General features: G+C 44.6%; 1 protein-coding gene and 1 pseudogene across 1 annotated transcript in view; one reads left to right on the plus strand and one right to left on the minus strand.

The window, feature by feature from the left end:
* Positions 1-13,237, minus strand: part of LOC137657851 (E3 ubiquitin-protein ligase MIB1-like) — a 421,337-nt pseudogene that overhangs the window by 73,901 nt on the left and 334,199 nt on the right.
* The window catches only part of LOC137657793 (ectonucleoside triphosphate diphosphohydrolase 2-like), an 85,043-nt gene that overhangs the window by 21,924 nt on the left and 49,882 nt on the right, over positions 1-13,237 (plus strand). The window contains exons 2-5 of the mRNA XM_068392317.1: positions 5,682-5,861; positions 6,360-6,477; positions 10,241-10,368; positions 12,739-12,856. Of these exons, the coding sequence (XP_068248418.1) occupies positions 5,748-5,861; positions 6,360-6,477; positions 10,241-10,368; positions 12,739-12,856 (478 nt within the window). The 5' untranslated portion in view covers positions 5,682-5,747. The remainder of the gene's footprint in view (positions 1-5,681; positions 5,862-6,359; positions 6,478-10,240; positions 10,369-12,738; positions 12,857-13,237) is intronic.

Consider the following 13,237-nt stretch of genomic DNA (forward strand, 5'->3'; position numbering starts at 1 on the left):
GACGGCGTTGCCCGTCCTTCGACGGGAACCCCCGCAAGAACGTCGGTCCAGGACTCCCCCACGTGCGAGGTCCTCCGTCGGAGTACCCCCGTCACATGTGTCAGCGCGCCCGTCGGAGGATCTCCCAGAAGGATGCACAGAAGTCGTCCCCCTAGGGAGGAATGGGTGCGTGTCGCCATCCCACGCAGACACCTCCTGGGAGCTTCAGCAGTTCCGGATACCTCTGGCTGGCTCCCAAGGGCTCGTTCTCCCACTCCGAAGTATGCCCCCTACAGCAAGCTCTGGCAGACTGGCATAAGTCCGCGAAGGTTCCGACTCCTTCCGCCCAGCGAAGAGTCGGCCCTTTGGTCTGGCAGCCGTGTCCCAGCCTCCAAGACTTCGACAGGCCGGCCAGAATGTGAAAGACAACTAGCAGCCACGAGAAAGCCCGCAGCAGCTTGGTCCTCCATGGGGAGAGAGAAGTCCAGGACGGAGGCCTCCGTCCCAGCGGCGATGCCCGTCCTCCATCCAGAACCGCCGAAGTCGTACCACGACAAAGGATGCCTTCACCCCAAGCGGGGCCCCCCGTCGTAGGTGCTCCTTCTCAGGCAGAAGGGCATCCGACGGAAGGCTCAGCGGACGAGGCCCCTGCGTACAGAAAAGTACTAGCTCTCATCAGACGGCACCACAGCCTGGACGAACCGAAGCCCGCAACGGATGAGGACTGGCTCTCGGGCCTCAGCAGGTTGGTAGATACCCCCGTGCAGCAGAGGCCCTCACTGGCTGGCTTCCTAGAGCTCCTTCGCCATCCTCGCGGTACGTCTCCTCCAACAAACCCGATCATCGACGGAAGTCATAGCACCAGGTCTCGGTCGACAGGCATAAGCCCGCGAAGGTTCTGACTTCTCCCGCCCAGCGGAGAGAGTCGCTCCTTCGGACTGGCAGCCTTGTCCCGGCCTCCGGTTCTTCAATGGCCCGCCCTGAACGAAGGAACCAACCAGCCAGCACGGGGAAGCCCGCGGCTCCATGGATCTCCGCAGGTCCGCAGGAGCTCCATCCGTCCAGCAGAGGCAGCCGCTGGCTCGACCCAGCAGCATGGCATCCATACCCGGTACCACGACAGCTCCATTCAGGCTTCGTGGTCAACCGCTGGTATACCAGGGTACTCGCACCCCACGGATTCCCCGGGAGGGGGTAGACCCATGACGGATACCTCCGTCCTGGTGGCTCCATCCGTGATGGAGCTAACCGCTCCATCGTCCCGGCCAGCCCCATCCAAGCATTGGAGGTGGCCGCTGACACGCCCATGACGGCTACCTCCATCCCGACGGCTCCATCCGTGATGGAGCACGGCGCCAGCCGTGCCATCGTCCCGGCCAGCCCCATCCAAGCATTGGAGGTGGCCGCTGACACGCCCATGACGGCTACCTCCATCCCGACGGCTCCATCCGTGATGGAGCACGGCGCCAGCCGTGCCATCGTCCCGGCCAGCCCCATCCAAGCATCGGAGGTGGTTGCTGACATGGCAGGGTACTTAAACCCCACGGATTTCCCCGGGAGGGGGTAGACCCATGATGGCTACCCCCGTTCCTGACGGCTCCATCCGTGACGAAGGCAAAGTGGTTTTCCTAGAACAGGACTATTTCCTCTCCCAGTGCCTGCCTCAGTGGCCACTGGAGAGCCCCCCCCCCCCCCCCCCCTTTGCCCAGTGCCTCTTCGGCTCCGTCCGCCCGTCGGATGTAGAAGTTGGCACACTTATCTTTCCCTTGCCTTGGCCCCCGTAGAGGAGCTTCGACTCCACAGTTAGCCTTCAGACCCTCCTACTCGGGCTCCAAGAGAGGGCGTTCAGGCCGCGGCTCTCGAAGGAGATAGGAGGGGAGGCCCCCTACTCCTGCTGACGCCTCAGGTGGGGGGGATGCCTCAAACGATCTTGGCAAGCATGGCGGGACCACGGAGCGGATCCAGGGACCGTAGCAGTACTAAAGGAGGGGTACAGGCTGCCCTTCCTAGCGGACCCCCACCTCGGATCCCAGATCAACAGGCGGAGTGGTTGGCACCCAAGAACCCCTTGAGAGTAGCAGCATTGCAGGAAGAAGGCTCGGCAATGCTGGCGAAAGGGGCAGTAGAACCAGTCAAGAAACCGGGTCCAGGGTTCTACAGCAGGCTCTTCCTGGTGGAGAAGGCGACAGGGGTCTGGAGACTGGTCATAGACCTTTCAGCCCTCAACAAATTCGTGTGCAACACCAACTTCAAGATGGACACTCCGAAGTCGGTCCTAGCAGCCTTGAAGGGGGAGGACTTCATGAGGTCCATAGGCCTCAAAGACGTCTACTTCCAGGTCCCTGTCCATCCCTCCAGCAGGAAGTTCCTAAGGGTAAAATGGAATACCCAAACGTTGCAGTTCAAAACCCTATGCTTCGGACTGTCGACAGCCCTCAGGGCTTCACGAGGGTCTTCGCAACAGTGTCAGACTGGGCGCACGAACAGGGCGTCCGCCAGATTCGGTACCTAGATGACTGGTTGTTGCTTTCAGCCTCAGAGGAAGTACTGAGGGAACAAGGCCCAAAGCTCCTGGAGTTCTGCAACGTCTTGAGTATCATCATCAACCTGGAGAAGTCCCAGCTGATACCCTCCACCAGGATGACCTTCCTAGGGTTGACCCTAGACTCCCGGATGGCGAGGGCCTTCCCCTCCGCGGAGAGACTGGACAGCCTGAAACAGATACTCTGGCCCTTCCTGTCGGGCCAGCCGAGGAGAGCCAGGGACTGGTAAAAACTGATAGGACTCCCCGCACAAGATAGTCGTGGTGTCCCCGGAGACGAAGGAAGTCCTGGAGTGGTGGCACGTCAGAACGAACACCCTCAAGGGAATGCCCTTCGCAACCGACCCTCTGGAGATGCTCCTGTTCACGGACGCAACCAAAGAGGGCTGGGGTGCCCATCTTCTTGACAAAACGGCAAAAGGTAAATGGGAAGTCGAGGAGACGAACGTGCACATAAACGTGGAGATGAGGACCGTACAAAGGGCGTGGCTTCGGTGTGCGGCAACGCCACGGTGGTAGCCTACGTGAAAAAACAAGAAGGACTGAAGTCGAAGGAACGGTGCAGTCTCACGGTGGAGTTCCTGGAATGGGCCGAAGTGGAACAAATCAATTTTTCAGCCAGGTTCTCTCCAGGGAAGAGGAACGTCCTGGCCGACGGCCTCAGCAGGATGGGTCAAGTGGTAGGGCCCGAGTGGTCCCTACACCCAGAAGTGGTCAAAACCCTCTTCCTTAAATGGGGCTCCCCAGTGATAGACCTCTTCGCCACGAGACTAAACGCACAGCTCCCCGTGTTTTGTTTTCCTGTGCCAGATCCAGCAGCAGCATTCGAGGACGCCTTCCAACACCCTTGGGGCAATCTCGACGTTAACGACTTTCCACCCTTCGGGATGCTCAGACAGGTCCTCACAGGGTGAGACGGACGGCCAACCTGTGGGTGACTTTGGTAGCGCCCTGGTGGCCAGAGAGAGAGTGGTTCGCGGATCTAAAGGAACTGGCACGCCTTCCACCTGGGCCACTTCCAGACAGACCAGACTTTCTCCGGCAGCCTCACTTCCAGAGGTTCCACGAAAACCCTCGGTCCCTCCGCCTTCACGCGTGGAGGTTATCGAGCGTCTCCTGAGAAAGGAAGGATTTCCGTCGAGGACGGCATCAAGGATGTCAGGGTACCTGAGGCGTTCGTCAGTCGAGATGTACCAGGCGTAGTGGGCTACCTTTTCTAAGGGGTGCTCCTCGAAGAACATCAGGCCGTTAGGGGCCTCCATTCACGAGATAGCAGACTTCCTGGTCTATCTCAGGGACGAAGTGGGCACGTCCATCCCAGGTCTTCCTCCTGAAGGACCTAGACCTAGGTGCCTCCAGATATATCTCGATGCTCATCAAGAGCTTCGAGCAGTCGTGTTTCCCCCAAGCCGCTAGAGTGCCCCAGGGGGATGTGGCTAGGGTACTGAAGATGCTTTCGGAACCTCCCTTTGAGCCTCTAAAAGACATTCTAGACAAGGAGCTCACCCTCAAGGCAGTCTTTCGTTTAGCTCTGGCATCAGCAAAGAGTAGGTGAGATTCATGGCCTGTCGTACGAGATCTCACACTCGAAGGGCTGGCGAGAAGCTACCTTCAGATTCTTACCCTCCTTCGTAGCCAAGACTCAGAATCCAGCTGCTTGGGACCCCAAAGTTGAAGGGTTCTCAGTGCCAGCTATCCCTCGCTCGGACAACCCGAGGGACTTGCTGCTCTGCCCTGTCAGGGCAGTATGGCAGTATTTATAGAGGACAGCTAGACTTCGTCCCAAGATCAAGCGTCTGTTCATTTCCCTCGGGACTGTGAAGAAGCCAGTCTCCAAGAACACTATCTCCTTCTGGCTAAGGCAAGTGATCGTCAGGCCCTACAGTAGTGCAGGGGTCCCCCTTCCAGGAAAGCCCAGACCCCACGACATTAGGGGTCTAAATACTTCATTGGCGTTTGAGAAAAACATGGCAGTGGGCCAAATCCTGAGGGCAGGTACTTGGTCTAGCCAGTCTACCTTTACGGCTCACTACTTGAAGAACTACTCGAGAAAGTCCCTGGACGGGTTCTCGCTCGGTCCCGTCATTTCCGCACTCCAAACGGTTTTAAGGTGTAGCCCCAGTGGTAACTGCGGGTAGCAAGTCCAAGAGACACAGGTTCTTTCCTAAGCCCCCTTGTTCTTCCTTCCCCTATTCCCTTACCGGAAATGACTCGGGTAGCCCCCTGAAACTGCCATGGGATACATTATCATTGGAAGGACATGTCTCCTAGGATTCTTGCAGAAGTGAGTTACTTAGACACTAAGATGGTTTTTTGCGTAGTTTTCCCTATTTTCTCGTGTTTTCCTTGAGGTCAGCAGAACCTAGTCTCCTACCTAGGTTCCTCTTCTATACTCGTCACGGTCTCTAGGTCCTGAAGGACACTCCCACCTCCTAAGGTATAAGTCTCCTAAGAAAGTAGTTCGAGGTAAGTACTCAGTGTTGGAACAAATCACAAATTTTAAGTAATTTGTATTTTTCCTAACAGTACTTACCTCGAACTACTTTCGGCCCATCCTACCCCGAGTGCCTTGCTGGACTTCATAGATACCTAAGCTATCAAGAACTTACTGGAGATCGAGACCTGAGCAAGCATGCTCTCTGACCCGGGGTTAGCCTCAGGGCGCGTAATCACTCCACCTGAGGTTACCCCTCATAGAAAACGGGACTAGGGTAAACTACACAAAACTCTGGTCGGTTGGGAGGAGATCCCAGATACTCCTAAGAAAGTAGTTTGAGGTAAGTACTGTTAGGAAAAATACAAATTACTTAAAATTTGTTATTTTTCTCAACGATACAAGCCTTGAGCTCTTCAAGCAAATTTGGCCCGACATCACCTATCCTCCTGCAAGTCCTGTCTGTAACCAAAAGTGACGAGAAAACACAGGTGTGTGTATTAGCACTAACTAGCAGTGGGGTAGTTATACCTCGCTAAAAGTCTTATGGTTAGTCTTCCAGGTTTGCCGAAAGGATATTGCCTAATAAAGAGCTCTATGTTTGTATTAATAGGAAAAATACAAATTACTTTAGTCATTTTTGTAATGTTAATGTTAGGTGATGTTTTGAAGATACTTGACCCTTTCATTCCTGTTTTGTAACAAGATTGTTTGTTTATTTTGCAGACTTTACAGAAGATGTGGTAGAATATAATTGTTCATCATAGAAAGTACTGTACACAAATCATCACAATGAAAGTTACTGTGTGGAGTTCACTGAGTGGCAAATTGTCAGGTTACTTGATAGTTAATGTTCCTCCAACTCACACGATAAAGAAATTACTTGAAAGCTACTGTAAATATAAGGTGAGATAGATTGTCTAAAAACAGTAAATTACTGTATTACTGTAAATGCTTTGCATGTGTTATATTCATTATAAATTGTCCAGTTTAGATTCGATGTTATCCTCAGTGTCATTTCTTACTATTTTTATGGTGTTGTTAATGAAGGTATGTTACTTTAATACCAATCCTATATAGTTTTATTGAATTTCGGTGTGAAGCTTTGTTCATTGAATATATTTACATCAGAGAAATTTAAAAATTACTTTTCACTGCAGTTCTTTGTTGAGTACAGTAATAATTTTTTGATTAAAGAAAATAGGAATTCATAGAAAGAACCCATGAACTGTATTTTCATATCTGCAATTTTCTCTGGGTTATATTATGCATCCCCTTGGTGAAATTATTGTTTTTATCAAGAACCATAATTGTTTTATTAGCATTGCGAGAATTTTTACTGATTAAATAATGCATTCATCTGCCATAATACTTTAAAAGTGGAATATTTACTATTTTCCGTAGGGTGTTACTCCCAGTGGTTATGTAATACGAAGTAAAGATAACTTGCTCCTTAATCCAAATAAGAGCCTCGAAGAATGTGGTATTGATGATGGAGAGACACTCACTCTTGGGCTTTCTGGTAAGTTTTGTTTTATATGGATAAAATATTTCACATTACAGACAGATGTATTACATAGTATGAACAGTCTTGTTAAATATTTCTGAATAACCATTTGTAAAGCATAGTACTGTACTGTAATAAGATATTGTTCGCTACACTCACTATGACATATTAAGAAATATTTTTTACATAAAACCATTTCATGAAGACATTATGTATCAATTATATTATCTTAATAATTCATCATACAAGGGAAAAAACTACTTCCGTAAGAATCTTCACTTTTCAGATTTTGATGTTAAAATTTTTAATGAATACAGTACTCTATTTCAATTAGTCTTACCCAACATTTATTGTGCTACAGGCTTTGAAAGTTGAGCTTTGGTTGACCTAAGTTTGAAATTAGAGGATTAGTACTGTAGTAGTGAATTTGCCCAGCTAGTCCTTCCATATCTCAATAACAACTACTATGCGCCAGTAGCCGTAGCTACAATATTTGTTATAGTTGTCTTTACTGTGTTAGCGCCTTGGTTGACATCGTATTTTGTGGTAGTGATTATTTATAAGAGGGTTTTGCACCCCTTATCAGGTTTTCTATATGGTAGTGTGATTTCTATAAAGTTCTAGTTTAATATATATGGCATGTCTTCTGAGTTTAGATTTTAGTAATCAGTAAAAGGACTTTTTCTTTTTTCATTGGGTTTCTATTGCTTTTAAGGGTAAGATTGTAAAGTACAGGATCAATGTAGTGAGCATAGGGATATGTTGGGACGAGGAGTATTAGATTACGCTTACTATAGGGCCAGAAACATAGTCTACAGTAGACATTTAGTTCAAAAATTCTTTCTAGTCAAAATAAACCTAATGACCTTTAGGTAGACACAATTTAGGGGAGTGGGGAACAGCAAGAGTTAACTATCCCTTTCAGAAATTCAACCTGCTTATGTTTTGAACCTTACTAAGATTTCAAAAGCAAAAGAAATGTGCATGATGGCTAAGCATGTAAGGATGGTTTTGGAAGTTTTTCAGTTGGAAATGTGTTGGCTGTAATTTACAACTTACTGTAAAGTGCTTAGAAGCTGGGCTAGGAAGAATGCTCGCTCAAATCGTGACTTCTGGGCCTCGGAATTGCAAGTAGCGTGGCTATTCTCTGTTTCTCATGAATAAAGTTTTATCCCCTCTTTTGAGGTAATTCATCCTTTAGTGCCTGGTAGAACTTTAGTAACATCTTTGTAAGTTCTAAATTATCTACTAGAACTTTATAGGCTAGGGAGGTTTACTCTACTGCTTCTTTTAATTCAGAGAATATCAGGTTTTTCAAAGTGCTCAGCAGGTGCACCCTTTTCTACCTTTCTCTGCATAGTTTTTATGCTTCTCATGTCTTGATGTTTGCCATTTTGATTCATGGTATTTTAGAAGACCTCACAGCGTTAAATAATAAAGTTTTACTCTAAACGTCAAGAGTTCTGGTGCCTTTAGTATATGACTGCTGTGCTATGGCATTTGGTAACATTAAGGGTTGCCAAAACAAACTAATGTACTGTATATAATGGTTTCTTGCAGTATGCTGGAGATTTTTGTACTTCAGACTCTTGTGTTGAGTATTGCAGGGCATTTGAAACTTTCACCTCTGAATTGCAGAAGAATTTCTCTGTTGGCCTTGCCTTTGAATTTCATGTGAATGGCACCTATATGAATATGGTACAAATAGCATCTTTGATTTGAATCTCTTGTGAGTAGCAGTTTTGATTTTTTCAAGCCAATCATGCCCCTGAATCACTTGGTGTGATTCTGAGCCTTGTGCCATACCACTAAATCTTTCGCCACTGGCTATACTAGTCTTGCTTTTATTGTATTGTTGAGACTTTTACATCTTTTTATGACCTTAGATGCTAGTAATATACTGTAGTGCCATTTAGAGTTATGAATTCCAAGTTAGGAATTCTGGTGGAGCCTTGGGTTCTTCAGGTTTAGAGGTTTCTCTAGAGTGGCCAAGCCAGGGTAAGGGATACAGTTCAAGAGACCAACAAAATACAAATATGATAAGCACCCAAGTCTTTTTCTCCACCCAAGCTAGAACCAGGGATGGGAAGGCAGTGGCTTCTGATGACTTTGCAGGTAGACCTATAGCCTCCCCCAAACCCCCCATTCATAGCTCACAAGAACGGTGAGGTTGCAAACCATGCTAAAAGCTTGAAGGGTTGAGCATGGTTTGAACTCTCATCCAAGAGATTATGAGATTGGAAAGTTCCAGTAGGTATGGCCTTCCTTTGAAGCAGATTCCTTTCTTACCAGATTCTCCAATTGTCCTTCCAGCTTACTTCTCTCAGCCCAGGGAAATGCTGAGCCAGGCATGGGCAACTTTTCATCAACTGGGGGCCACATTTTGCCCAATATAAATGAATTCTTTTGCAATCCTTCCTTGTTCTATTTTTCTTGCTATGAAAGTTTAGGTAAAACTGACATGTTTTTCATTATTTTCTAATGTTCAACTAATGATAGCCCTCGATTATAGAAGTTCATCCCCCCCCCACCACCAAATAAGTAATGAGGCCATTACAGTTCTCCCTAACCCGTGTTAAGAAAAGCCTTCAGAGCATTTCAAGAAAATTCTTATTCTACTGTTTGGAGAGCTGATTAAGGGCTAGACTGGTGGAACACTCCAAAGATTCAACTTTCAAGGGTCTGTCTTGAATCTACAATCCCAGAATTCACATAATTTAAAGATGAGTCCACGAAGGATGGGTTGTAGCCCCAGAATGTGGAACATAACCAAATAGACTCGATATCAATTCCATAGAGCCACTTGCTATTCTTAAAGTCCTATTGTTAATGGAAGATCTAGTAATAACAGGACTGTCCCTTTGTACTTGAACATCACTACGTTGTTATGTGAGAGAAACAGGGAGGCACCAATCTCTTATGCGGTCTTGAAAAAAATTCTCACATTTACCATATATGCACGCTGTAACTTGGAAAAGTCTGTTTCCTTCCCTCAGATAAAATGCATGATAATCATCAGAGGAATGAATCCATCTTTTAATTTCATAAATAAATCTTTCCTTGGGAAAGTAATTAATCAAATAGAAGTGTATTTCAACTTTGCTTCCTTGTAATTAAGGGAAGCTTTTGTTGTGTATAATTTGTGTTGTTTAGGTCCCATTGTTGTAGTGGCCTGTTGTGCATTTTTTTTTTTTTTTTGTATAGTCTTCAAGTATCAACCAAAGATATACTCGGAGCAAATCTTCTAGGGTTTCATTCTCGAGTGAAAGAATTGCTATATTTAGTGTGCAGTTATCACTTATTTTAAGGGGGATTTCTAAAATTACAGTACTGTAACCCTAGATGATTGTCACCACCGATCTTCCTGTCAATGTGGGAATCAGCATAATGAATACTAGATGAAATAATATACTTTTCTCCAATATACTGTACATTCAATGCTAGTCAATTGAGATCAGAACAAAGTTGACCATGAAAAATGCTACCCATGGCTAATTGGGTATTGTACTACAGTTGTAGGTATCTATCAATGAGAGGGTTAGTCATACAGCTCCACTACTAATCCTCTAATTTCTACAGTTTGTTCTTTAAATGTTAGCCAAGTACAGTATTGAAAAAATTCATATTTACAGTTTTTAATAATTTTTACCTCATTGATATCCTTGTGTTGATGTGTAGAGAAATGTTAGTAATTTTATTATAATCCATATCTTTAATGTGATTACACTGTGATTTCAGATGCCTTACATTTAATGTCATATGTATGTTCCATTCACAGATGATGAAGAACAAACTTTCGGATTTGGAAGTTGGTTTTTGGTAACCATTATATCTCTGCTAATTGCTGCAATGGGGCTAACGTATACTGTTTGGACATTTTTGGAACCTGCGCCTTCTGTGCAGAAGGTATGTAACATAGATGTAAGACAATAATTGATTAATTGAACACTCTCTCTCTCTCTCTCTCTCTCTCTCTCTCTCTCTCTCTCTCTCTCTCTCTCTCTCTCTCTCTCTCTCTCTCTCTCTCTCTCTCTCTCTCTCTCTCTCATAATATTTACTGTATTTTGCCAGTATAGTTTGACGTACTCCATTTAACATTTTTATTGATTTTTGAGAGGTGCAGTGGTTATAGCATTGTCAGAAATGATATAAAATTCTCATATAATATAAAAGTTGCTACAGTATATTCCATCTATAAGAAGTTTATAGAGTAGATGTTAAGGAATTATAAAGAATTTATAGAAATGTTAAAATACTGTATAAGTATTTTGAACAGAAAAGGGGGATTCTCAAAACCCATGGTAAATACTTAATTATTACCTCATGAAATAAATTCTATGTCTATAAAAGAGCTGAAATAAATTCTCAAGTTGACGCAACAATGTAGTATTTTTAGTGAATTAATTTTTCTCTTCAGAAAAATCTTTCCATCTTAATGTATTCTTAAAGGTCATATTCAAAGCCTTTTTTTATTTGTACAATATGTCATCATTTTTAGTTGGTTTTGTATGATTTGTTACTAAGCGATTACAAACTTCTGTCCTTTAAGTAGGGAAAGGATATCGGCGCATGCTGGAACAGTTGTTGAATTCGTTGATGAGGTAGTTGATGACAGGTGGTGCATATGAGTGAGAAGATCCTCACCATAAATTTCAGCTGTAATGAATACAAACATATAACTACAGTCTTGTTCTGATTTTTCATTTTTCTTTTTATTATAGAAAGGGAATGTTAGCTGTTGATTGCTATTGTGATGGATGTGAAGCAAGATTTTTGAACTTGCTGGGGAAAGGGTGGGTGTTAAAACTGGTTTGTAAGTAAACTGGCTGTAGATCTGCACTCTCTCTTTGTGAATTTTATAGTGGTCTTGTTTGCAATCATCCCCATGTGATGAGTGCAGTGACAGGCATACGCTCTTGAGTCGGAAAGAGAGAGCTAAGCTTTCGCCGCCTAACCAATTACCGAAGTAAGGCGAGGTATACCTGTACTGTATAGCTACTGAGGGCAAATGCTCTGCCTTGTAGTAAAGGGGTTAAGTTTGTTCCGGAGTTAGTAGTCTAAACACAGAACCCTGCAGTGTGTGACGAGCAGTTTGAGTCTTTTTCAATCTCCTCTATCAGTTCAGGTTCCGATTTGCCAAAGAACCATCAGGAGGTACTGAAATAAATGGCAGACCAGACAGGCAGAACCTGTTTGTAGCCACGTGTTGAGGAAAGAAGAGATTAATTGAAAGACCATTTCATTTTAGTTGTGCCGAAAACGATAAGGAGAGCATACTAGAGTAGGGGCTGCATGACCCCTTCCAGCATTAGCGCTCACGAGATTCATGGGATAGGGACGACCTTAGGCTTCAGGAAGAACGCCTCAGTAGGGTAGGTGTTGAATGAGGTTTGTGAAAGAGACAATCTACCTTAAAAACACACTAACCTATAGGTAGTTACCCATAGGTCTCTTCAAACCTTTCTCCTTATGACCGGTCATTGCCACCCAACAAGTGCTCTAGTGCACGTTCAGGTCATTTATGAAGCCAAACTTGGAGTGGATTTTGTGAGTGATAAATATGTTGATTCTTTTTTTCTCCCCTCTTTTTTTTTTTTCCCTATTACAAATACTCAGTCCTCCATCCAGAGAAGAATTTTACCAGGTGCATTGCAGAGACTAATAGTTTTTTCTGGGGATTGGTTGACTCCTCAGAAGGCAAGGACCTCTGACCCTACAGACCTGTTACATGTACTTCTAATAGCACCTTCTTGTCAAGTTTGCCTCCCTGGAGAGATAGCCTATTTGGTGAGAGATCTGCTTCTCGTTTCTCCCCTATGGTCCAAGAACAGATACCTGTAGAGAAGGTTGTTTCCTAGGGCTCCTTCTCAAAGCCTGTATGTGGTAGGGTTTCCTATTTTAACTGTGATTCACCTATTTAGAAGAATGAAGGTTTGTATTTGTATCTGAACAAATCACAAATCATAGGCTGGTACGTACCTTCAGAATGGGGATTTGGGCCTTGCGGGAATATGCCCTAGTCCCTCTCCCCTACTCCCTCACCACTTGCACTACTCTCCCAAACAGGATGCATTGTTTTTCTCCTAGCCATATCAGCAGAACTGACTTATTCCTATTTTGAAATATTTGAGTTTGCATAGTTATGAAAAATACAAATGAAAAAAAATTTGTGATTTGAAAAGACTTAGGTTTGTATAACTAGGAAAATTACTAATTACTCAATATTATTTTATATTTTTCTTTGAATTGTGATGGAACTTTTTTTTTTATTTGCAGTATGGAATAGTCATGGATGCTGGTTCATCTCACAGTGAAATTTATGTATACTCCTGGGATGGTAGGAAACTCTTAGATACTGGAGATGTAACCCTTATCCACAGATGTTTTATGGCAGGTATGGTTAATGTGTTACATCATTTTGATGACTTTTATATGAGTTACAGAGTTGATATTGAAGCACGAGGTTTTTGGCCTGACAAATAAGAAACAAAAGTTTCTTTTCTCCCCCATGGGGAACAAGAAGTTCAGAATTGCACTTTTACTGGGTGGCAGAAACTACATTGGGTGTCTGCATGAAGCACTCAAGCTTAATAAAAACAATTTTTGTAATCTTCCTTGATCTCCCCAATTTTGTGTTAGACATTTTGTGTATGTAGGACATCAGTCAGGATTCTCAGTGTATTTCTTCTGCTTTTTAAACATGTTTGTGTCAAATGTTTCATTAATAGAATGTTGTTATAAGAGACAGACCCAAATATCCTTTATACAATGTGCA

Source organism: Palaemon carinicauda, chromosome 1 (assembly GCF_036898095.1).
Source record: "Palaemon carinicauda isolate YSFRI2023 chromosome 1, ASM3689809v2, whole genome shotgun sequence".
Taxonomy (NCBI): domain Eukaryota; kingdom Metazoa; phylum Arthropoda; class Malacostraca; order Decapoda; family Palaemonidae; genus Palaemon; species Palaemon carinicauda.